General features: G+C 45.3%; 1 protein-coding gene across 2 annotated transcripts in view; it reads left to right on the forward strand.

Moving 5' to 3' along the window:
* NDST1 (N-deacetylase and N-sulfotransferase 1) overlaps positions 1–27,500 on the forward strand; it is a 142,904-nt gene that overhangs the window by 88,797 nt on the left and 26,607 nt on the right. For both annotated transcript variants that reach the window (XM_075344347.1, XM_075344348.1), the window contains exons 5-10: positions 64–218; positions 3,680–3,865; positions 5,607–5,735; positions 17,079–17,261; positions 21,855–21,951; positions 26,380–26,503. In XM_075344347.1, the coding sequence (XP_075200462.1) occupies positions 64–218; positions 3,680–3,865; positions 5,607–5,735; positions 17,079–17,261; positions 21,855–21,951; positions 26,380–26,503 (874 nt within the window). The remainder of the gene's footprint in view (positions 1–63; positions 219–3,679; positions 3,866–5,606; positions 5,736–17,078; positions 17,262–21,854; positions 21,952–26,379; positions 26,504–27,500) is intronic.

Consider the following 27,500-nt stretch of genomic DNA (forward strand, 5'->3'; position numbering starts at 1 on the left):
ACTGCAGCAGTGCGGATTTTACTGGTATTTTACAATCTCGTTCTCGTGGACTGTTCTTGCCAGGGACGGACGCAGAAGATGAAGGAGACGACCTCTTGCTCTCTTATGTGAAGCAGTTCTGGTGGTTCCCGCACATGTGGAGTCACATGCAGCCTCATCTCTTCCACAACCAGTCGGTGCTGGCAGAGCAGATGGCATTGAACCGGAAGTTTGCTGTGGTGAGTGTCCGCGAGAACGGCTCGGTTGTTTTCTTCTGTATCAGTCTTGGGAGTTTCTTCAGCGTTCACAGCTCCTTGGCTGACCTGCGTGACTTCAAGAAGCTCTTATGGGTCAGGAGATTTGTTTTTTAGCATCTTTAGGCGCACCAATCACCCTAAAGCCAGTGCTATACTGGTGCTATCAGGCTGATTCTATACATACCTTTAGTTGTCAGCTCGGATGTTATAGTTTTTGAAACACAAGCAAGTAAAGTTTGTAAAATGAGCAGCTTTTTGATTGGCAGCAGCTGACGATCAGCTGATAACTGGGGTGGATATTCATAGTGATTCCCGCCCCCCTGTTATTTATGCTAATTCTATTATAGAATCGTTTTACTAAGTGACTAGAAGAACTTGTGCTGATGTAATACCCATGTGACCAGAAGGGGCTGGGCTTCAGTCAACATAGCTGACACCAGGAAGCAACATTATTTTTCTGTTGGCTGAGGCCCTGCCCCTTCTGGTCACATGGGTATGACATCAGCACAGGTCCTTCTAGTTACTTAGTAAAATGATTCTATAATAGAATTGGCATAATTAACAGGGGGAGGATGGACAGGCAGGGGGGTGGAAATCAGTATGAATACCCACCCCAGTTATCAAATGATTGTCAGCTGCTGACAATCAAAAAGCTGCTCATTTTACAAACTCTACTTGCTTGTGTTTCAAAACCTATACATCCTAGCTGACAACTAAAGGTATGTATAGAATCAGCATAATCATGCCAGTATAGCACTTGCTTTAGGTTATATAGGAAAATCCTCAGCCAACAGAAAAATAATGTTGCTTCCTGGTATCAGCTATGTTGAGTGAAGCCCCACCCCTTCTGGTCAGATGGGTATGACATCAGCACAGGTCCTTCTGGTCACTTATTAAAACGATTCTATAATAGAATTAGCATAACTAACATGGGGAGGATGGACAGGCAGGGGACAGGAATCATGAATACCCACCCCAGCTACCAGCTGATCGTCAGCTGCTGCAAATCAAAAAGCTGCTCATTTTACAAGCTTAACTTGCTTTTGTTTCAAAACCTATACATCCGAGCTGACCACTAAGGCGGGCTTTGCACACTACGACATCACAGGTGCGATGTCGGTGGGGTCAAATTGAAAATGACGTACTTCCGGCATCGCATGCGACATCGTAGTGTGTAAAGGTTCGATGATACGATTAACGAGCGCAAAAGCGTTGTAATCGTATCATCGGTGCAGCGTCGGCGTAATCCATAATCCGTAATCCCGATGTTGTTCCTCGTTCCTGGGGCAGCACACATTGCTGTGTGTGAAGCCGCAGGAGCGAGGAACCTCTCCTACCTGCGTCACCACGGCTTCCGTATGATATACGGAAGGGAGAAGGTGGGCGGGATGTTTACATCCCGCTCACCTCCGCCCCTCCGCTCCTATTGGCCGCCTGCCGTGTGACGTCGCTGTGACGCCGCACGACCCGCCCCCTTAATAAGGAGGCGGGTCGCCGGCCAGAGCGACGTCCCAGGACAGGCGAGTCCATGTGAAGCTGCCGTAGCGATAATGTTCGCTACGGCAGCTATCACAAGGATATTGCAGCTGCGACGGGGGCGGGGACTATCGCGCTCGGCATCGCAGCATCGGCTTGCGATGTCGCAGCGTGCAAAGTACCCCTAAAGGTATGTATAGAATCAGCCTGATAGTGTTAGTATAGCACTGGCTTTAGGTTATATAGGAAAATCCTGGTGATTGGTGTGCTTTAAGCACCTCCATTTAAAGACTGAACATATAAATTTTGATCTGCATTCTTCCCATATAGACTATACTTATAGAATTCAAATACTTAGTGAACAACCTGGCCATTTTCTGTGTACCCACCAGCCACATCAAGGCGCAATTTAATTGATGGGAACCTACTCTCAGACTTATCTCTCCTGGGCCAAGGACTAAAAATCTAAGGCTAGGATACAGTTCTATTGAAAAACAGCCTTAAAGGTAAGATGTTAGTAGAATCAATCATACCAAGCCATCTATATGGGCATGTAGGTGACAGGAAGCTGAATATAATTATGCCTTGATATCTGCAATCGGATGTCTTATTCCTGAGAAATCTACATTTTTCCTAATATGTAATTGAGTTCTTGAGATCTATGGGCCGGACGTAGAACTCCCCGAGAATCTGCCTCCAGAGCTTATTATAAATGAAAGGATGCGCTACCAGTGTGAGACATATTGTCACACAATGACTATCAGGGTTGCGCCAGATACATGGAAACCCTCCCCGGTGAGGGCTGCAACACACAGGGTACATCGGGAACACGATACAATGGTGGGCTCCGGTGTTAGGAAGAGGGGAGCTACCTTGTGCACTCACCTGAGGCTGTTCCCTGCACTCCCTAACGTCCCTATACGAGTCCTTCCCCAGTCACCGATCATGTGCCTAGGTCCTAGCTTGCCCTGAACTCGCCCTGGCTAGTGAGAAGGCTGGCAAGAGCACTAGTCCCAACACTTCAATAATACAACACAAGGGAAGGGACACAGACAGGGGGAAAATAGACACAATAGGACAAACACTCCAAACTCCTCCAATGCAGCTTAGCACCATAGCTGCAATTGTCTCGACACCTCAGCTTCTACTAGAGATTGGCTCCTTAGAAATGAAGATTCAGTACCCAGCATCAGATGGTGAGACATGTGACCTTTTATAGTGAAGAGGAGTGATCATAAGGAGCTGAACCTGAGAACAAGGCTACAAGGGATAGCCAGACAGGAAAGAGTCCTTAACCCCCTACACCACCAAAAGAAAGCGTTACATTTAAACACACGCTGCAGACCTGTGCATAATAAGGCGTTGTGACCTTCTGGTCCCAGACTTGTCAGATGGCTTCCCCGAGCGGGCACACCCATAACACATGGAATGACTGACAGTCTGCTCTCCTGATGTACATGTCTCACACTGGTAAGTACTTCTTTCATTTACAATAATCTCTGGGAGGAAATTCTCGAGGAGATCTATGTCCAACCCAGAGATCGTAACAGCTCATTTACATATTAAGAAAAACGTACATATCTCTGGAATAACACATCGGATCACCGTTTTTAAGGCATCATTTTATTTGGTTTCCTATAACCTGTATGAGCGTATAGACAGCTTAGGATGGTTGATGTTACTGACAGATTCCCTTTAAGCCCCAATATACTGTAGATTTTGTTGTCAGCTAATGGTTCGGCTGGCAACCATCTCAACCGGACACTCCCATGCATAGGAGTACTCACTCTGTTCTCTTTTAGATTCCCCTAGCAGTGACTTATCTTATCATACCGGAACCTTATGTTCCCCAACATCCTCTGTCTGGAGCCCCTCATACACGTTAGGTCATCAGGGCTTTGGGAAAGATTTGTATTTCGAAAGCCAGATCTTCTAGAGAGGTAATAAACCCTTTCTTTACATTTTAGGAGCATGGGATCCCAACCGATATGGGCTACGCAGTGGCCCCTCATCACTCTGGTGTGTACCCCATACACGTACAACTATACGAAGCCTGGAAACAAATTTGGGGAATTAAAGTTACGAGCACTGAGGAGTATCCACACCTGAAACCTGCGCGCTTCCGAAGAGGATTCATCCACGGCGGCATAATGGTTTGTTCGACACTAATGAGTTGTTGTTTTTTTTTTTACAGTAATAATTAATGCGGATGATCGAATACCTCCAATATTCGAGTTTGCGACTATTCGACGAATAGGTTGCCGCTATGCGAATATTCGATGCGCAATGTAAGTCTATGGGAAGCCCGAATAGTTCCGAATAGTTCTTATTCGGGTTTCCCATAGACTTACATTGCACATCGAATATTCGCGAATAGTCAAATAGTGGCGACCTATTCGGCAAATATTCGTGAAGCTGAATATTTGAGGTATTCGATCATCCCTATTAATGATCACTAAAGTATATAGAAATTAATAAATGGATCCCACTCGTATGGATGAGAAATTCGAGATTCATCTCTTAGAACTTCTCCCATTTATGACCATAGCGCTTTTAAAGGGAAGGTGATAGGTACTGATGTCGTTGTCTTGACAGGCAAGGTCTCATGTACGGCTGGCGCAAATCCTATTCATTAGACAAGGACATGAGCAAAGTACCTGCCGACTGTGCGCACATCCGGGCAGACATCTGTCAGCGCATCGTCATTAGCACCTATCAGCTCCCAATGTAGGGGAAGGCAGAGGTATCAGGGAACCATTTTAATGACTAGGACTTGATGTCCATGAAAAGAAAAATATAGGAGATATACCGTATATAAGACCAGTTGTACTAATGATGAAAAACTTGATCCCTTCTGGCATAGTTAAAGGGTCCTTTCTACCTTTAGCCAGTCATAGCTGTCTATATGTGGCGGCTTCTGATGGTTAGGACTACGGAGACAGCCGATCTGGTGCTTAGTGCCTCCATAACTCCCATTCATGGCTATGGGAGTTGCATTGTACAGGTCGCTTGTCTATTTGTGCAAAACGTCCCACTTCTGGTCATCACATATAGACAAATATTGACATCTCAATTGTTGACTATGATGGGAAAACCTGTTTAATGTGAGTGTGTTTTTGTGTTCCTTTTGGGCTCCTACCGCAGCAAGGTGCCTTACAGAAAGATTGGGACTTATAATCAATTCTCTATGGAGTAAGATTAAAAAAGATGAAAAAAAAGGAATTTTTGGGGACTTATAATCAATTGTGTATGGAGTAAGATCAATAAAGCTGAAAAAAACGAATTTTGGGGGACTTATAATCAATTCGCTATCAAGTAAGATGAATTAAGCTGAAAAAGGGATTTTTTGGGGACTTATAATCAATTCTCTATGGAGTAAGATTAAAAAAGCTGATAAAAAGGAATTTTTTTGGGGAACTTATAATCAATTGTCTATCAAGTAAGATCAATAAAGCTGAAAAAAAGGAATTTTTGGGGACTTCTTATTAATTGTCTATCAAGTAAGATCAATAAAGCTAAAAAAGGAATTTTTGGGGACTTATAATCAATTGTCTATCAAGTAAGATCAATAAAGCTGAAAAAAGGGAATTTTGGGAACTTAGAATTAATTGTCTATCAAGTAAGATCAATAAAGCTGAAAAAAAGGAATTTTTGGGGACTTATAATCAATTGTCTATCAAGTAAGATCAATAAAGGTGAAAATAGGGATTTTTTTGGGGACTTATAATCAATTGTCTAGCAAGTAATATCAATAAAACTGAAAAAAGAAAATATTTTAGTTTGTTTTTTTGTTTTTTTTTATTCTTTTTAGCATTAACGTAAACACAAAAAAATCTCCTAGACTTTATCCGAAATGCATTCTCACCTCTAACAATTTTGGTTTCTTTGCCACAGGTGCTGCCCCGCCAAACCTGTGGCCTCTTCACACACACCATATTCTATAATGAATATCCCGGAGGCCCTGTGGAACTGGATAAGATTATTAATGGCGGAGAACTGTTCCTCACCGTACTGCTAAACCCCGTGAGTTCCATCACAAGAAAAATGATGTCTGTGGGTGTGGGCTACCGCCGCCGCCAGCTGCGTTGTTTATCTTCCGTGTGCGTTCATATCCCCTCGTGATATCATTTGTACTGCTCATCCCTGTCCCCGTGCAGCTATTTGTGTCCAGCGTGTGATCTAGTGCTGCGGCCTGACCCCCTTTATTGAGGCTCTGTGTAAAATCCCAGATATATGGCACAATACAAGTGCCTCGACTCCGGATCCCAGGTGCTCTCGCTGAAGCTCTTCCAGTCAATCAGATCAATAAACTGCCGGGCTGTTGTAAGCTATAAAAAGCCATTAAATGCTCTATCAATATTTGATGAAGGAGTAATTGTTTCCCAGGCTTCTTCCTGGACCGTATATATATATATATATATATATATATATATATATATATATATATATATATATATATATATAATGCCGCAGACTGATAACCTCCAACACTCTCAGATTTATTCCTGTTAGATTAGGGACACTGGGGACAAGGACAACGGGAATGAAGTCACTGAACGAAGACCTTGAGCTTCACTTTAAAGGGATTGTCTCATCTGAATGGCCTATGTCTGTAATATATTACCTGTGCAGTATTGTCATGATGAATAGGGAGAGCAGGGGACTTGGGTCCCTAGACTGGCCCTAAAACTAAGGGGACCCTAGCTATCCCTTATCTCAAAGTTACCTTTGAAGGTGAGGATGTATGAGCCGCCTTCCTGACCCTGCGCCTGACCAGCCCTGATTTTATACCCCCTACCCAGGAGGAGGGCTAGGACAGGAGTGTAATAAAACCAACAGCGATAGACAAACAGGGGAAACCAAAACTATCACACAGCACGCTTACACACAGGTATAAGACAATAAGCGGTAAGGAGGAAAATAAAGAGCTGGGAGGAAATAACAAGTCGATGAGAGAATAACTCCAAGTACCACAAAATATAATCACCAGGATAACTGGGACACAACAGCAAAGCTATAGTTGGCGTGGGAAGACAGATTCCACCATCTTAAAAAGGCGGGGAATAACTGTGATAGGTTTCTAACAATATGTGATCCCAGAGATAACCAGCAGGCTAGCAGAATTTAACTGTTGCTAGCCTGATAATTAATGAGCACACAGCTGGTCGACGCCCGAGCAAGCATGTGTAACTCAGAAACACCAGTGAAACTATAGTGAGGAGTGCCAGAAACTGTAGTGTGAACAGCGTCTGATGCCACTCGGCGAGCTTTGAGCAAAATCTTTTTGTTATAAGTGGCGGCAGCATAGAAAAAATCATTTTCCATGGAAAATCAACTGCCTTGTAAGGGTGTTGGGAGCAGAACTTGGGGTGACCAATTGATTGCCTTTGGAGAGATTTTTTTTTAAGGGTGTTAGGTTTCTGGGAAAAGCAAATCCAGTCCCATCAGAAATCACAGTGATCTCACACATTTTGAGTACATGGTCCAGCACGGCCTACAGTTTGAATGTCGTAAGACTATCGGGGGTCTCATGGACATGTAGCATTGTAATATTTTGTTCTGCTGGAACACGGACTAGAGGGGGGAGGCTCCTGCTGCAGCTAGCTGTCTCACAGCCACATGCAGGACAGTGAGAGGGACATGGCTGATCTTCTAGGACATGGAGAAGATTTCTTTATATATTTCTCAGTTTTGATTGTAATATGAGACATAGGATTAAAGAAAAGGGGGAATTGTTGGGATGGTTTTTTTTAACTTTTCATGTGAAAGTGAAATGCAATCAGGACCTATTAAAAGATGCCCAGGTCAAACGCAGTCTGGCTACAGGAAGGGGACCATTTTTAGCTTTTCTCTGCTGCCCCCTCACCTTTCGTTTCCCAATAGCAGCCTAGTGGTAATTCTACAGCAAACGCACGGATTATCTCCACCGCTCACTTTTCCTCGGCAGCAGGAGACATTTCCTTGGATTGCAGCTTGACAAGAGATTCGGCGTAATGTGCCATATGTGCCATCTCGCTGCAGCACGGCCGACGTCTATAATGTATTCTCATTTGGCACTTTTCTTTTTTTTTTTACTTTGAAGCATAAAAATTGCAGAAGCTCAAGGCTGCAAACCCATCCGGGAGTCCCCAAAGTGCCGGGAGCTGGGAATTCAATGGGATCGGGAGGGGAGACTAACTACAGAAATACATGACAGTTCTCTCTCTCTCTATACTGTGTGTGTGTGTGTGTGTGTGTATGTGTATATATATATATATATATATATATATATATAGGTATATATATGGGTGTATATATATGGGTATGTATATGGGTATATATATATATATATATATATATATATATATATATATATATATATATATGGGTATATATATGTGGTTAGAGATATATATATATATATATACAGTGCCTACAAGTAGTATTCAACCCCCTGCAGATTTAGCAGGTTTACACATTCGGAATTAACTTGGCATTGTGACATTTGGACTGTAGATCAGCCTGGAAGTGTGAAATGCACTGCAGCAAAAAAGAATGTTATTTCTTTTTTATTTATTTTTTTTAAATTGAGAAAAGTTTATTCAGAGGGTCATTTATTATTTAACCCCTCAATCCACCAGAACTCTGTTTGGTTCCCCTAAAGTATTATGAAGTATTTCAGGCACAAAGAACAATGAGCTTCACATGTTTGGATTAATTATCTCTTTTTCCAGCCTTTTCTGACTAATTAAGACCCTCCCCAAACTTGTGAACAGCACTCATACATGGTCAACATGGGAAAGACAAAGGAGCATTCCAAGGCCATCAGAGACAAGCTCGTGGAGGGTCACAAGGCTGGCAAGGGGTACAAAACCCTTTCCAAGGAGTTGGGCCTTCCTGTCTCCACTGTTGGGAGCATCATCCGGAAGTGGAAGGCTTATGGAACTACTGTTAGCCTTCCACGGCCTGGACAGCCTTTGAAAGTTTCCACCCGTGCCGAGGCCAGGCTTGTCCGAAGAGTCAAGGCTAACCCAAGGACAACAAGGAAGGAGCTCCGGGAAGATCTCATGGCAGTGGGGACATTGGTTTCAGTCAATACCATAAGTAACGTACTCCACCGCAATGGTCTCCGTTCCAGACGAGCCCATAAGGTACCTTTACTTTCAAAGCATCATGTCAAGGCTCGTCTACAGTTTGCTCATGATCACTTGGAGGACTCTGAGACAGACTGGTTCAAGGTTCTCTGGTCTGATGAGACCAAGATAGAGATCTTTGGTGCCAACCACACACGTGATGTTTGGAGACTGGATGGCACTGCATACGACCCCAAGAATACCATCCCTACAGTCAAGCATGGTGGTGGCAGCATCATGCTGTGGGGCTGTTTCTCAGCCAAAGGGCCTGGCCATCTGGTCCGCATCCATGGGAAGATGGATAGCACGGCCTATCTGGAGATTTTGGCCAAGAACCTCCGCTCCTCCATCAAGGATCTTAAGATGGGTCGTCATTTCATCTTCCAACAAGACAACGACCCAAAGCACACAGCCAAGAAAACCAAGGCCTGGTTCAAGAGGGAAAAAATCAAGGTGTTGCAGTGGCCTAGTCAGTCTCCTGACCTTAACCCAATTGAAAACTTGTGGAAGGAGCTCAAGATTAAAGTCCACATGAGACACCCAAAGAACCTAGATAACTTGGAGAAGATATGCATGGAGGAGTGGGCCAAGATAACTCCAGAGACCTGTGCTGGCCTGATCAGGTCTTATAAAAGACGATTATTAGCTGTAATTGAAAACAAGGGTTATTCCACAAAATATTAAACCTAGGGGTTGAATAATAATTGACCCACACTTTTATGTTGAAAATTTATTAAAATTTAACTGAGCAACATAACTTGTTGGTTTGTAAGATTTATGCATCTGTTAATAAATCCTGCTCTTGTTTGAAGTTTGCAGGCTCTAACTTATTTGCATCTTATCAAACCTGCTAAATCTGGAGGGGGTTGAATACTACTTGTAGGCACTGTGTATATATATATATATATATACACACATACACATGTACGTATATATATATGTATTGTGAGACTCATGTGGGATTAGTGGATGAGGGCAGGTATATCTCACCCCGGTATCGGTCCTATGTGACTTAGCCTGGCCAGGATCACCTGGCTACTAATGGATTAATGGGAGGTGAAGGACGGAGGTAAAAGGAATCTGGGAAGTTGGGGGAGTGTCTCCATCTGGGAACACAGTAAGCCTGGCTGTGTAGGAGACACTTGTGAGGAGCAGTGCCTGATGTTTGTATGGTTTAGCTGGAAGGGAGAAGCCCTCCAGTTGGTAGTTAGGATAACACTGTGTATAGTTAGTGCCGGACAGGCAAGGATTTATTTTGTTGGTGTTTTTTTTTCTTTTTGTTTATGCTTCACTGCAATAAACCTGACCAAGCGTCAGTCACACCTTGAATTCGGCTGTCTGCCTGAGGTGAATACGTGCCCTTTGAACCCAGCAAAGGCGATCCCGGAGCGTGTTATCACATTGTGGTGGAGAATGCGGGCAGCACGTTACAGCGCATCATAATGGATGACGTGGTGAAAGCGCTGGTACAATCCGCAGCTGTGCAGCAGGAGGCTAATCGCTTGATGTCGGCACAGTTGAAGGAACTGGTGGAATCGACGGTTAAAGACCGCCAACTTTTGCAGCAGGTGGCGCAGCGTCTGGCGACCGTACCGGAGAATAATGCGGAGGCTGACCAGAGGGTGATTCATGTGAGTCGGTGCTGGCAGAAATTAACCACAGAGGACGATGTGGAAGCTTACCTGACCACGTTTGAACGGACGGCAGAGCGGGAAAAGTGGCCAAAGGAGCGATGGGCCGACTTGCTTGCACCGTTTCTGGCAGGTGAGGCCCAAAAAGCCTACTTTGATCTTGAGCCTGAAGCAGCGCATGACTTTGATAAACTAAAAGCCGAGATCCTTGCCCGGCTGGGAGTGACGACGGCCGTGCGAGCACAGAGAGTTCATCAATGGACTTATCAGCCCGATAAACCACCGCGGTCACAGATGTTTGACCTCATTCACTTGACCAAGAAATGGCTACAGCCCGAGGTTTTGACGGCGCCAGAGATGGTACAAAGAATCGTTCTGGATAAATACCTAAGAGCTCTACCGCCATCTCTGAAGAGGTGGGTAAGCCATGGAAACCCCACGACAGCGGATCAGCTAGTGGATCTAGTGGAGCGTTATTCCTTGGCAGAAGGACTTATGGACGATGCTACACATCCTCGCTCTTCCCCTTCTCGACGAGGATCTGGTAAGACTGTTCCAGGGTCATGGGGAGGAGGAAAATATCCTAAGGCAGTGGAGGAGGAAAACAGGACTGCTGGCCCTGTGAGGGCTAAGGTGCCAAACTATGGTCTCAGCAAGGGGCCCGTGAGGTGTTTCCGCTGCCAGGAGTTGGGCCACATTGCTGCAAACTGTCCAGTAACTGCAGAACCGATGCAGTGTGATGTCACGGACTTTGAAAAACGCAGGGCTATGGTTGCACGGGTAGTGTGTGTTGCTGCATGTCAAGGCGATATGAAAAAACACCTGTGTGAAGTGTCCCTTGATGGCAATACTGTTGTTGCGCTGTTGGACTCGGGGAGTGTGGTGACTCTGGTAAAGGCCAGTCTGGTAACAGTCCCGATGGGACCGTCAGATAAATTTTCTGTGACATGTGTGCATGGAGACACCTGCTCGTACCTCACAACGGTCTCCTGCATTACTACGCCCTATGGGTCTGTGCATCATAAGGTGGGACTAGTACCAGCACTATTGCATGATATCATTTTGGGCAGGGATTTTCCCCACTTCTGGCAGTTGTGGGAGAACCAATTAGTACCCCAGGGTAGCCGCACGGATGATCCTTCTCCCACACCTTGTGTGGGCCCGGAGCCACTAGAGGATGCCCCACAAGAGGGTTCAGAGGAGGAATCCGCTGAAAACAACCCCCAGTTCCCCTTTTCAGTTCTGGCGGGTGATTCCGATGAACCCGGGGCAGAGGCGGACACGGGTGGCTGTCCCCCTTCCTCTTGGCTGAATTTGGAAGTCCAGAAAGATGACTTCCAAAGTGAGCAAATGAGAGATCCTACCCTTACTCAGGCTATAAAAAATGTTAAAATGATAAACGGGGTGCAGGTGGATGCAGGTACTAGGCTGGCTTACCCCTACATGGCCCTGGAGAATGACTTTCTCTATCAGATAGAGAAGAAGGGGGATGACACAGTACAACGATTGGTTGTGCCGAGAGCCTACAGGCGGAGAGTGCTGGACCTGGCACACGGACACATGATGGGGGGACACCTGGGGGTCCAGAAAACTACCGAAAGGATATTACACTGTTTTGTTTGGCCCGGCATGCATCACGATATTCGCACCTATTGCGAGTCTTGTCCCGACTGCCAAATGTCTGCGCCTAGGCCCCGTTTCTGTAGCCCCTTAGTACCTCTGCCTATCATCGAGATCCCATTTGAGAGAATTGGGATGGATTTAGTTGGACCCCTCCCCAAGTCTGCACGAGGACACCAGCACATCCTTGTCATCTTGGATTATGCCACTCGTTACCCCGAGGCCATCCCTTTGCGTAACACGGCCACCAAGACCATTGCCAAGGAGCTGGTCCATGTGTTTAGTCGGGTTGGTGTCCCAAAACAAATACTCACAGACCAAGGAACCCCCTTTATGTCTAAAGTAATGAAAGAACTCTGCAGGCTGTTACAAATAGCACAGTTACGCACCTCCGTGTATCACCCTCAAACGGACGGACTGGTCGAACGGTTTAACAAAACTTTGAAACAGATGCTCCGTAAGGCGATAGACAAGGACGGGAAGAACTGGGACTACTTACTCCCGTATTTGCTTTTTGCCATCCGGGAGGTGCCCCAGTCTTCCACCGGGTTCTCTCCTTTCGAGCTTCTGTACGCCCGACGTCCCCGTGGACTGTTAGATGTCGCTAAAGAAACCTGGGAGGGACAGGTCACCCCGTTCAAAAGCGTAATAGACCATGTAACCCAAATGCAGGACCGTATTGCGGCGGTGATGCCCATCGTTAAAGAGCATATGATACAGGCTCAAGGAGCACAGAAAAGGATTTATGATAGGGGGGCCAAGATCCGTACTTTTGCACCCGGAGATAGGGTGTTGATCCTGGTCCCCACGGCAGAAAGCAAATTTCTGGCAAAGTGGCAAGGCCCCTTTGAAATTAAGGAACGGGTGGGTGAGGTAAACTACAAAGTGTACCAGGCTGGTAAAAGGAAGCCTGAACAGATTTATCACGTGAATCTGATAAAACCCTGGAAGGACCGTCCAGCTCTGTCAGCAGGTCTGGCCCTTCCGGTCTGCAAGCAGACCATACCGGATGTCGGGACGGCGGAGACTCTGTCGGAGCGGCAAAAGACCGACGTCAAGCAGTTTGTAATCAACAATCACGAGTTTTTCTCGGAAAAGCCCGGGCAGACCACTCTCATTAAACATGACATCATAACAGAGCCTGGGGTAACAGTTCAGGTAAAGCCCTACCGAATACCGGAGGCTCGGCGGGAAGCTGTCTCCCGAGAAGTGAAGACCATGTTAGAGTTAGGTGTAATCGAGGAATCGCATAGCGCCTGGTCGAGTCCGATTGTGTTAATACCGAAACCAGACGGCTCCATTAGATTCTGCAATGACTTCAGGAGATTAAATGCGGTCTCCAAATTTGATGCATACCCTATGCCACGGGTCGACGAATTAATAGATCGGCTTGGAAAAGCCCGGTATATCACGACCCTAGACTTAACGAAGGGCTATTGGCAGATCCCGCTAACAGAGGCCGCTAAAGAGAAAACCGCGTTTTCTACACCGGAAGGTTTATACCAGTATGTGTATATGCCGTTTGGACTACACGGGGCACCGGCAACCTTTCAAAGGTTGATGGACCGAGTCCTGAGGCCCCATAGGCACTATGCTTCTGCGTATTTGGATGACATAGTCATATACAGCCTGGACTGGGAGACGCACCTCCAGAAACTAGAGGCTGTGATTGAGGACCTGCGGGAGGCGGGTCTAACAGCAAACCCCAAGAAATGTCATATCGGGCTGGAAGAAGCCCGGTATTTGGGATACGTAATTGGGAGGGGAATTGTTAAACCCCAGATTGACAAGATACAAGCCATTCAGAAATGGCCGCAACCAGTCAACAAGAAGCAGGTGAGAGCGTTTTTGGGAATAGCCGGCTACTACCGACGGTTCATTCCCAATTTTGCGGCTACCGCTGTTCCCCTGACGGACCTTACCAAAGGGAAAGACTCTGTCATGATCAAATGGACCACGGCAGCCGAAGAAGCCTTCCATAACTTAAAACTAGCTCTTTGCTCTCAACCTGTGCTAATGACTCCTGACTTCCGCAGCGAGTTCGTGGTCCAAACGGACGCTTCTGATGCCGGTATCGGGGCTGTATTGTCACAACTGAAGGACGGAGAGGAACATCCGGTCCTTTATCTTAGTCGGAAACTTAATAAGCATGAACGCAACTATGCCATAGTGGAAAAAGAATGCTTAGCCATTAAGTGGGCTCTAGAGTCCCTTAAATATTACTTGATTGGAAGGAAGTTCCGGCTGATCACTGACCATGCCCCTCTCAAGTGGATGCACTTGAATAGGGAACGGAATGGCCGAGTGACCCGGTGGTTCCTTGCACTTCAGGCCTACCGTTTTACAGTGGAGCACCGCCCGGGGGTGCGGATGGGGAATGCTGATGCCCTGTCTCGTGTGCACTGTTTTGTGGGTGCCGTTGCTCAGCCGAGGTGGTCTGAGCAGAGGGGGGGGATATGTGAGACTCATGTGGGATTAGTGGATGAGGGCAGGTATATCTCACCCCGGTATCGGTCCTATGTGACTTAGCCTGGCCAGGATCACCTGGCTACTAATGGATTAATGGGAGGTGAAGGACGGAGGTAAAAGGAATCTGGGAAGTTGGGGGAGTGTCTCCATCTGGGAACACAGTAAGCCTGGCTGTGTAGGAGACACTTGTGAGGAGCAGTGCCTGATGTTTGTATGGTTTAGCTGGAAGGGAGAAGCCCTCCAGTTGGTAGTTAGGATAACACTGTGTATAGTTAGTGCCGGACAGGCAAGGATTTATTTTGTTGGTGTTTTTTTTTCTTTTTGTTTATGCTTCACTGCAATAAACCTGACCAAGCGTCAGTCACACCTTGAATTCGGCTGTCTGCCTGAGGTGAATACGTGCCCTTTGAACCCAGCAAAGGCGATCCCGGAGCGTGTTATCACAGTATATATATATATATATATATATATACATATGTATACAGGGTGGTCCAAAAGTAGGTGGACAGTATGTGTAATAGGGTTATCAAACATGGTGTAAAGTGAAACTAACTCAGTTGTCCTTAGCAACCAATCAGATTCCACCTTTCATTCTTCACAGACGCTTTGGAAAATGAAAGGTGGAATCTGATTGGTTGCCAAGGACAACTGAGTCAGTTTAAGTTTACACCATGTTTGATAACCCTATTGCATACTGTCCACCTACTTTTGGACCACCCTGCGTGCATGCGTGTGTGTATGTATGTATGTATGTATGTATGTATGTATGTATATATATATATATATATATATATATATATATATATATATATATATATATATATATATATATATATATATATATATATACTGTATATCTCACATGAGATGCATTATATACTGGAAATTGGAAACCTGCTTCCTGATTTGTTGACTAGAATGTTGTGGGGGAGGAGTTTGATTTTTTCTCTGAGCCTTTAGACGCTCACACTGCTGCTTTCCTTTCCCCATGTTTTACACTGCAGCACTGATTTTCAGATTTTGTCCCACCAAAAGATCCTCACAGCAGTTGTCTTCAATAAAGCTGGTCATACACATGATTTTGGCTGACAGCTATCTTTCCCGACTCCCCCGTACACATGATTTTGGCTGACAGCTATCTCCCCCGACTCCCCCGTACACATGAACACCTCGCTCTGCTCGTTCAAGTATAGGCAACAGGGAGAGAGGATAAAACTGTTACCAGACTCCTCTGTTAATAACTTATCTCCCCTGAAAACAAAAGGATTGGCCATCGATAGTCTTACAACCAGATATTTCTTTCAGGGAAGAGTTGGTGGCCCCCATACACATCAGATAGTTGGCCGATGTGTATATCTTGGACCTGCAGAGCTATTATCCATATTTTGCGGATATGGAATATATATGATCTGTTCTATATCTTGTCGTATCTAGTATGGCAGAAGAAGTTTATAAGAAACTATTAACTCTTCACACTTTCTGGATTTGCTTCCACCAGGGTCTGATCTCCTTGCAGCCCCGTCCGTAGTCATATCCGCAGACTATGGTGATACCATCTAGCCCTCCAGTGGTGGCATTTGTAATTACAGGCAAACTTTAAAGGGGTTGTCCACTACTTAGACAATCCTTTCTTAAATGTAATAGTGCCTGATGTAAACTAAGAATCACATATACTCACTGTTCCTGTGATGCTGGTGCTGTCTCTTTGGATGCTTGCGTAGCATTAGTTGCAACGCTGATACTTCCCTACATTTAATAGAGAGAACGCTGCTGCCCATCAGCGACCGCTGCTCAGCTGCAGCGCTCACATGACTAAATATCACGTAAATGCCTACATACAGAGCTGCGACATGGTCTGCGACATGCGACTGGACATGGTTCCAGTAATCCATGTCCTTAGTCTGCTTGTTGTCAGCAAACTGCGGGTTTTCTTGTGCATTATCTTTAGAAGAGGCTTCCTTCCTTCTTGCAGACCAATGTGATGCATTATGCGGCATATGGCCTGAGCACTAACAGGTGGACCCCCCCACCTTTGTAGCCTCTGCAGTTTGCGATGTATAGTCTGAGCACTGACAGGCGGGCCCCCCACCTTTGTAGCCTCTGTAGTTTGCGATGTATAGTCTGAGCACTGACAGGCAGGCCCCCCACCTTTGTAGCCTCTGTAGTTTGCGACGTATCGTCTGAGCACTGACAGGCGGGCCCCCCACCTTTGTAGCCTCTGTAGTTTGCGACGTATCGTCTGAGCATTGACAGACGGGCCTCCCCACCCCTGTAACCTCTGCAGTGTGCGGTGTATGGTCTGAGCACTGACAGGCGGACCCCCCACCCCTGTAACCTCTGCAGCAATGCTGGTAGCACTCATACGTCTATTTTGAATAGTCAACCTCTGGATATGACGCTGAGCACGTGCACTCAGTTTCTTTGGTTGACCATTGCGATGTCTATTGTGTGTATGTACATACAGTATATACTGTATACATATATTTTGGGTGTGTTAGTTCTTCCTGACTGGCGGATGTAATGTTTTATTTCAGATCAGCATTTTTATGACCCACTTGTCTAATTACGGCAATGATCGCCTGGGACTGTACACGTTCAAGCACTTGGTGCAGTTTCTGAACACCTGGACAAACCTCAAACTGCAGACTCTGCCTCCGGTACAGCTGGCCCATAAGTATTTCCAGATATTTCCAGAGGAGAAGGACCCCTTGTGGCAGGTAAGGGAAACACAATTGATTAAGTAAAGGTAGAAAAGTAAAAACGTTCCAGCTAACAGACATGACTTAAAACACTGGATCACGTTCAGGAAATGGAGAAGGCCGGCCAAGAATGAACCGACGGGCTGACATCATTGTTTCCACTCCTTCTTTCACCCACTTATGCCCATGAGTGTATTATTAGGTGAGGTGTAAGAATGCAGTGCTCAGCATGGACTGTACTCCAGAGCTGAAATCATAGTTATACTAGTTGTCATTGGAGAATGTCACATGGCTGTTTTCAGACATACCACTAGTAAAGTTATTATTAATTATTATTATTATCTATTATTATAGCGCCATTTATTCCATGGCGCTTTACAAGTGAAAGAGGGTATACGTACAACAATCATTAACAGTATAAGACAGACTGGTATAGGAGGAGAGAGGACCCTGCCCGCGAGGGCTCACAGTCTATAGGGAATGGGTGATGGTACAGTAGGTGAGGACAGAGCTGGTTGTGCAGTGGTGTGCTGGACTGAGGGCTATTGTAGGTTGTAGGCTTGTTGGAAGAGGTGGGTCTTGAGGTTCCTCTTGAAGCTTTCCACGGTAGGGGAGAGTCTGAAGTGCTGAGGTAGAGCGTTCCAGAGTATGGGGGATGCACGGGAGAAATCTTGTACGCGATTGTGGGAAGAGGAGATAAGAGAGGACCAGAGAAGGAGATATTGTGAGGATCTGAGGTTGTGTGCAGGTAAGTACCGGGAGACTAGGTCACAGATGTAGGGAGGAGACAGGTTGTGCATGGCTTGAAGTTAGACATGCACTTTAGTCAGTAGTACTACAAATGCGTATTTGCCTCGCAGCTTTTCTTCCTGCCCTCCCTAAAATACACATGCATGCTCTTTTTGGCTGAGTGTGCATGTGTTCTCAACATCTAAGCCCCTACTAGACACCTTTTGCCGCAGCGTAGCCCCCTGGAGAGTACAGGATGTGTTGATTTTTGACACAAAAGCCGTGAGGATAGTGAGAACAGACCCATACACTATTAATGATTGTTCCATCACAGACATTCCTCTAATGTGTACAGCCACCTATACAGGGCCTGTTGTAAAGATGGCCCCTTGTCGGCTGTATGGGATGTATGACCACCTTTATACATGAAGCCACTGGAGACACTTTAGCCCCACACGTTCCAGTAGAGTTTACTGGTCCATTATGTTCCAATTATTTATCCCACCGCAAAGCAGACTGAAGCTTGAACAGCGTCCAGAGCTGCCGAGCAGCGAATCTCCTCAGGGAAGGCGAGAGGTGATTTACTACATGAAGCATCATCTCTTCCCAGAACCGCGCCGAGCACACAGCCATACAGAGCTAGAAGAGAATCATTACTTGTCCACTTTACTGACCAGATACCAGTATCAAAGGGAATCTCCAAACTAACAATTCCTTAAAGGGAATCTGTCACTAGGTTTTTACGCCTAATCTGAGAGCAGCATAACTTAGAGACAGGGACCCTGATTCCAGCGATGTGCCACTTACTGGGCTGCTTAGTGTAGTTTTGATAAAATCACTGTTTAATCAGCAGGAGATTATCATTACAGGACTACTTGGTGTGCTGCCTAGTAGTCTTGCATATTCATGAGCTTCTGTATAACTGCTAGAGAAAACATTGACAGCAAACAGCTCAGTAAGTGACACATCGCTGGAATCAGGGTCTCTGTCTCTACACTATGCTGCTCTCAGTTGAGGCCACATGCACACGTTCAGTATTTGGTGAGTATTTTACCTCAGTATTTGTAAGACAAAACCAGGAGAGGAACAATCAGAGGAAAAGTATAATAGAAACACGGGCACCACTGCTGTATTTATCACCCACTCCTGCTTTTGTCTTACAAATACTGAGGTAAAAAAACTCACCAAATATTGAACGTGTGAACAGGGCCTAATATTGTTTGTAGTTGCACAGAATTACTTCACTTTCTACCTATACTGTTTTATGAAAATCTGTACATTTATTCAGGCTGTCAAAAATGGCCTTTTTTGTTTTTCCTGTTTTTTTTTTATTTTTTTAGTCTCAACTCCTTCTTCGGCCATGTTCACACATTCAGTATTTGGTGAGGTTTTTACCTCAGTATTTGTAAGACCAAACCAGGAGTGGGTGATAAATACAGCAGTGGTGCCCGTGTGTCTATTATGTTTTTTTTCTGATTTTTTCCACTTCTGATTTTGTCTTACAAATACTGAGGTAAAAAAAAAAAACAAAAAACTCACCAAACGCTAAACGTATGCACGTAGCTATAAACAGCTCATTCAGATGGCAGAGATTGTACCTGGTTTATGTCTTTCTCTGCTGATCTATCACAGACCACATCAATGCTGAATGTGTAGGATAAGGCCACGTGCACACGTTGAGTATTTGATGAGTTTTTTTACCTCGATATTTGTAGCCAAAATCAGGAGTGGGTGATAAATACAGCAGTGGTGGCCGTGTTTCTATTATACTTTTCCTCTAATTGTCCCACTCCAGGTTTTGGCTACAAATATTGAAGTAAAAAAACTCACCAAATACTCAACGTGTGCATGTGGTCTTCCAGTACACATTCAACTTTGATGTGGTCCTAAATCAGTAGAGAGGAGCTCCGAAAATGACACAAAACAGTTACAATCTCTCCCATCGGAATGAGCTCTTTACAGCCACGTGCACACGTTGAGTATTATAGGTTTTACCTCAGTATTTGTAAGGCCACGTGCACATGTTGAGTATTTGGTGAGGGGTTTTTTTACCTCAGTATTTGTAAGACAAAATCAGAAGTGGGAAAAATCAGAGAAAAGATACAATAAAAACACTGGCACCACTTCAGGATTTATTACCCACTCCTGGTTTTGTCTTGCAAATACTGAGGTAAAAAAACGCACCACATACTCAATGTGTGCACGTGGCCTTACAAATACTGAGGTAAAAACTCAAATGATCAATGTGTGCATATGGTCTTAAGGCCACGTCACACATAACGAGTTCGCTAACGACATCGTTGCTACGTCACAGTTTCTGTGACGAAACAACGACTTCACCAGTGATCTCGTTATGTTTGACACGCACCAATGATTCGCCCCCTGCTGTGAGATCGTTGGTCGTTGCTGTATGTCCTGGGCCATTTTTGGCTCATTAGAGTCCTGCTGGGCAGGATGGATCTGTATGTTTGACACCTATACCAATGATACCGTTAACGACCTAGATGAGAACTTAAAGTGTGACACGTAGGCGTGTAGTTGCGTCACCTTTTCCGCGCCCCCTCTGCATCGTTACTAAAGTCGTTGGGAGAATGACTGTGTGACATCTCAACAACGATCTCAACAACGACTTAACAACGATCCGGAAACTGTGACGTAGTAACGATCTCGTTAACGATCTCGTTATGTGTGACTGGACCTTTACCGTACACATTCAACTTTGATGTGGTCTGTGGACATAAATAAGCAGAGAGGAGCTCATAAAAGACATAAAACAGCTACAATCTCTTCCATCAGAACGAGCTCTTTACGGCCACGTGCACACGTTGAGTATTTGGTGAGTTTTTACTCAGTATTAAGGCCACGTGCACATATTGAATATTTGGTGACTTTTTACCTCAGTATTGAGGCCACGTGCACATATTGAATATTTGGTGAGTTTTTACCTTAGTATTAAGGCCACATGCACTCGTTGAGTATTTGGTGAGTTTTTACCTCAGTATTTGTAAAGCCACGTGCACATATTGAATATTTGGTGAGTTTTTACCTTAGTATTAAGGCCACGTGCACTCGTTGAGTATTTGGTGAGTTTTTACCTCAATATTAAGGCCACGTGCACATATTGAATATTTGGTGAGTTTTTACCTTAGTATTAAGGCCACGTGCACTCGTTGAGTATTTGGTGAGTTTTTACCTCAATATTAAGGCCACGTGCACATATTGAATATTTGGTGAGTTTTTATCTTAGTATTAAGGCCACGTGCACTCGAGTATTTGGTGAGTTTTTACCTCAGTATTTGTAAGGCCACATGCACATATTGAATATTTGGTGAGTTTTTTACCTCAGTTTTTGTAAGACAAAATTAGCAGTGGAAGAATCTGAAAAAAATATAATAAAAACACGAGCACCATTGCTGTATTTTGTATCCACTTCTGGTTTTGTCTTGCAAATACTGAGGTAAAAAAACTCACTAAATACTCAAAGTGTGAATATGGCCTTAAAGCTTATATACTCCTTTGACGTGGATTTAGTATGCAATCTTCATTTCCAGATATGCAGTTTGCTGACTGATGTAAATGCATGTGCCCCCAAAAATGTAGAAATTGGTAGTGAAACCATGTGCGGTGATATTTTGGGAAGTGCGGTACACAAGTGCTATGTGTATAGAGACCCATGTCCATTAATATGACCACTCTATCCTCCTAGTTATGCATCATAATGGAGTATTGGCATATAAATGGGCAACCTGGGATCTCAGAAATGTAAGAAAGCTGTGTAAGCTGTAAATTTGGACTGTATTCTGTCCCACCCAGCTTTTCCAGCATGAGATATAGCTGAATATGAGGTGGAAAATCATTTGTAATCTTTCCTTCTTATTACAGGATCCCTGTGAGGACAAGAGGCATAAAGATATTTGGTCAAAGGAGAAAACCTGTGACCGTTTTCCCAAGCTGCTCATAATCGGACCTCAGAAAACAGGTATCTGTCTCTTTAAGAGCTGCCAGATGCCTGCCTGGAATAATGGCCTGCGTATGTGTGTGCGCACCGGCGAGGTGCTCTGCGAGCATGTAACACCTCTGAGCACGGGATGTTATATTTGTCCCATGGGAGGTGGGATTATTAGCAAGTGCGGAGGGGCAGGAAGGATTACAACATGATGAAGAGTATGAAAAGAGGGGGAAAGTGAGATTAATACAGGATGTGGCGCGTTCACAGTGGGAGCCAGGATTAGTGCAGGATGTCAGGAGGTGGGTGGAATTAGTGTGGGAAAAAAAAGTTGTCGGAGCGATGGATGGCAAAGCACTGAATATGGAGCTAGTGCTCCGGTATACAGGCTGGCACAGCTGCTGGGTAGCGTGTGTAGTGGCAGCTGCAGCGGATGCTTGTTAAGAGCGAGACTGAAGGGTGGACACTATGTCGGGATGGCGGAGTAGACAGGATTTAATGTCTGGCGAATATAGCCATTTATGTCTATACACATGGTGGAGTTATACTTTTTTTTAGAGTTTGAGATATCCATGGTCTAAGAACGCTAGTTTTGTCATAACCTTGCAGTGGAAACAGGCTGCCGATCACCCGGAGAACGAGCAAAACGTTAATTCTTTGGGTGCAATGATTTTTTTAAACTGTCTTAAAAAAAAAACCAACATTATTTTCGGCAGCACATAGTAATGTGTAAACAGAAGTGCTGCCGAGAACTTTGGCAGCCTATGTTCTGTGCTCATGGAAGTCCGGTCGGCCTGTCTAAGCAGACTTAGGCCTTTTTTACATGTCCGTGCAAAACACGAACGTTTTGCACGGTTCGTGGTGAAGGTACGTATGTGTGCGCGTGTGTCCATGTGTGTGTTCTATCTATTCTGTTCCTGTGTTATCCGTGTGACATCCAGATAGCACACTGACGTCATGAACTTATATACTTACCTGTCTCCAGCGCTGCTGTTACTTTCGGGTTCGTGGTGCAGTCAATATTCATGAACATAATGAGGTGGCCTGGAAGTAACAGCAGTGCTGGAGACAGGTAAGTATAAAAATTCTTTATTTTTGTGATCTGTGTTTTCTCCGGTATGTGTCAGACTGATGTCACACGGATCACATCAATGTGCGGTTTGTGTGACACCTGTGCTGCCGGCAGAAAATAGACATATCGCCGTGTGGAGTACACGGACACACATGTGCTCCACATGGACACACGGTCCATGTGAAAACACGGACGTGTGCACAAACCCATTGATTTGAATGAGTCTACGTGTGTCCGTGTCTCCGGTACGTGTGAAAGCGGACGTCACACGTACCGGAGACACGGTTGTGTGAAGGAGGCCTTAGGCTGAGTTCACATGTCTAGTAATCATCCGTTAGAAGGGATCCTGCAGGAGATCCTTTGGCAAAATAATTTCTGCCAGATCCTTTTTTTTTAACATTGGAGTCTATGAAGGATGGATCCATTAACGGATTGCTCCGGTGCCGCTTCTTCGGGCCATCTTCGTCCTCTTTCTGAAGCCTGTGTGCATGACGCTATGTCATACACACTCGCCGGTCCTGCGCAGGCGCACTACAATGCTTTGATCTGCCCTGCTCAGGACTTGAATGTCGGCGAGTGTGTATGATGTCGGACCCGTCATGCACCGCGGCTAGACAAGGAGATCAAAGATGGCCAAAAGAGGCGGCGGTGGGAACTGGAAAACGGAGATGGGCATTAGACCCACAGCATGACCGTTAGGTAAGTATTATAAAGTGTTTTTTATGTTATACTCCCGACCTGAGATGTTATATACAGCATGTTAGAATGCTGTATATAAGAGCGCGGTGGTGGTGGCCAAAGCTTATAGGCCAAAAAAGAGGTGACAGGTTCCCTTTAATAGGTTGCAAAGTTGAGAATAATCTATCACTAATCCATGGGATAGGTGATAACTTGCTGATCAGTTAGGGTCCGTTTGTCAGGACTGTTGGCCCCAAACACAAAAATAGAACTCTGAAATGCCCTTCTAGAGGACAGTGGTCCCCAAGCATATACCCTACAACGCCATGATTTATCTATGGGAGTGCTGAAGATTGCTGAGCGCTGTACTCGTGAGATCAGTGGTGATCTCATAGGTGGATACCCAATGATCAAGTTGAAAAATCCCTTTAAAGGGAATCTGTAGGTAGAATTAACCCCCCTAAGCCATCTATATGGGCATGCAGGTCATAGAAAGCTGAATAAAATGACACCTTGATATATGCAATCCGATGTCTTATTCAAGAGAAATCCATGTATTTCTGAATATGTAAATGAGCTGTTAAGATCTCTGGGCCGGACATAGATCTCCCTGAAAATCTACCTCCAGAGATTATTGTAAATGAAAGGAGGCGTTACCAGCAAGAGACATGTAGATCAGGAGAGCAGACTGTCAGTCATTACATGTCTCACACTGAAGAGCACTATACAAAAGGGTAAGTCTGGCTCACTGTCAATATAGGTTGGTGCTCTGAAGTCAAAAAGACAAGAACAAAATAAGGGTAAGGCTAGTTTCACACTTGCGTTGAACGGCTTCCGTAGCATTGCGTTGTGTGACGGATGCAACGGATGCGTTGGATATAGTGGCACAACGCAATGCTACGGATCGTACAAAATAACGGAAAGCGTTATTTATTTATTTTTTTTCTTTACAGTACCGGCAGCCGACTATTGTGAACGATCAGCTGATCGCTCTTAATAGCCGGCGGCCGAGCGCTCTCACATGCCGGCGGCCGAGCACTATAACATGCCAGTGGCCGGGCGCTCAGCTGAGTGCCCTGACATGCCGGCGGCCGGGCGCTCAGCTGAGTGCCCTGACATGCCGGCGGCCGAGCGCTCAGCTGAGTGCCCTGACATGCCGGCGGCCGAGCGCTCAGCTGAGTGCCCTGACATGCCGGCGGCCGAGCGCTCAGCTGAACGTTCGGCCACCGAGAAATAAAATAAAGTTTGTGATTTAAAAAAAAAAAAAAAAAAAGAGAGAGCATGCGCAGTGAAAAATAAAGGTTTCCGCTGCTCAAAAAAAGTTACATGCAGCGTTCCATCCGCCCGACGCAGCGTCAAAATAACGACGCTGCATCGTCCAGCGGATGCAACGCTGACACTTCTGTTACAGTGCGTCATCCATACAAGTCTATGGAGAATAGCGCAGTGCGCTAACAGACTGCGCTATTCCCCATAGTGACGGACTGCGCTGAACGCAAGTGTGAAAGTAGCCTAAGACTTCAGCACTCGAAAGTGAAGACGAGAGACGATATTGCTTTTCCAAAGGTGCTTTTTATTTTGATTATCAAAAAAAGAAAAATTGCAGGACATGTGATAGAACAACATGTCCTGCAATTTTTCTTTTTTTGATCATACAAAATAAAAAGTGCCGAAGTCTTAAGGCTACTTTACACACTGCGATATCGGTCCCGATATCGCTAGCGTGGGTACCCACCCCCATCTGTTGTGCGACATGGGCAAATCGCTGTCCGTGCCGCACAACATCGCGCAGACCCGTCACACATACTTACCTGCCCGGCGACGTCGCTGTGACCGGCGAACCGCCTCCTTTCTAAGGGGGCGGTCCGTGCGGCGTCACAGCGACGTCACTGAGCGGCCGCCCAATAGAAGCAGAGGGGCGGAGATGAGTGGCCGGAACATCCCGCCCACCTCCTTCCTTCCTCATAGCGGGCGGGAGGCAGGTAAGGAGAGCTTCCTCGTTCCTGCGGCGTCACACATAGCGATGTGTGCGGCCGCAGGAGCGACGAACTACATCGTTACTGCTGCAGTAACGATAATCGAGAATGGACCCCCATGTCACCGATGAGCGATTTTGCACGTTTTTGCAACGATGCAAAATCGATCATCGGTGTCACACGCAGCAACATCGCTAATGCGGCCGGATGTGCGTCACAAATTCCGTGACCCCAACGACTCCGCATTAGCGATGTCGCAGCGTGTAAAGCCCCCTTTACCCTTATTTTTTTCACATTGAAGAGCAGACTGTCAGTCATTACATGTCTCACACTGGTAGCACTTCCTTTCATCCTAAGGCCTCAAACAGGAACTTGAGACGTACCATTATTTTCTCGTAGAAGTTGAATCTTAAAATCTGCTTGTAACAAAGGCTTCGTTCAGCCCCCCTGCTGGGTTGGTGTTTGGACAGTACCGCCACGAGCCCAGGAGGTTTAATTTTTATACCTAGCATTGTAAATTGTCAGTGAATCACAGAACACAAATGGTTACATACGCATCTCAGCTTAGCTTTTGGGTGCTGTCTGTCAGCATGGTGTATAATCATTCCAGCAGAATTGTGAATACAGCTCTTGATGTGAATATAGCTGATTACACGAGACGAGGATCAGTACAATGTGATGCATTAAGAATGTAGCAAAATTCAATATTAACTTGTTTTCCATCCTGTTTCTCAGGAACCACTGCATTGTACCTCTTTTTGGGAATGCACCCGGATCTCAGCAGTAACTACCCCAGCTCGGAGACCTTCGAGGAAATCCAGTTCTTCAATGGTCAGAATTACCACAAAGGGATTGACTGGTATGTGACATGTCTTTCTGCATGTATATTACTCCGCAATTTTCTTCATTCAGGTTATAATGGTATACATAGAAAACAGGGTGCACATATGCCCAATAAATATTCATGAATTCAATAAAGTTGGGTGCTACAACTATTCAGGTTATAATGGCTGATAACAGAGAACAGAAGAGTTTATTCATCTGAGTGACAAATAGGGGGACAGACTTTGGGTTGATTTTTGATGTTAAATAGTAGGTTCTTGGATGTATTTTTAACAAGTGCTTTTAAAATGGGTGGCTAAAGCCCAAAACCCTTCCTGGAACCCCCTTTAAAGAAGACGTCACTTCCTATGAATCTGTAATTTTGTTACTGGTGTAAATGCCGCTGTTCTTCTGATGTTTTTCTTTTGTTTCTGTACCTTTCCATTTCTATGATATGGCCCCCTCTTCCTTGTTGTAAATCTAGTGTATTCTGCCAACTGGGCGTGACTCCTATAGGAAGAGTCAAGACACCCATATGCATAAATAGACTATATTTACATACAGAGAAGAGGGGGTCACTAGGTACGGGGAAGTACTAAGCGAGCGGTATAAGGTAAGAAGGGAAAAGGACCCCGTGTCTATGGAAGTGGGAGATGGTGACCCCTGACCAAACCCACTGCTAGTCCTTGGGGTCCCTCACCACCCTAGATAGATTCCGCACCCACTGTATGCGCCAAGCCCGGATAAATGACCCTAGTGCTGGGCCCTCATCCAGGAACAGATGGGATCAGCTCTTCGTCCACCCGACTAAATGCTAAAGGAGGACACACAGGGTAAAAAGCATAAACTACTTATCCACAGATGACTCAGGCAGAAGTTCAGCAAAGATGAATACAAGCCACCTGCTTGCAACCAGAGCTAGAATGAACTGAGTAATGTCACCAGCACCAATCCAGAGGAGAAGGGAGTATTTAAGCACAAGGCGAATACTGATGATCAGCAACTGGACAGAAAGAGCTTCACTGGGTCCTAAA

This window comes from Anomaloglossus baeobatrachus, chromosome 4 (genome assembly GCF_048569485.1).
Source record: "Anomaloglossus baeobatrachus isolate aAnoBae1 chromosome 4, aAnoBae1.hap1, whole genome shotgun sequence".
Classification (NCBI taxonomy): Eukaryota; Metazoa; Chordata; class Amphibia; order Anura; family Aromobatidae; genus Anomaloglossus; species Anomaloglossus baeobatrachus.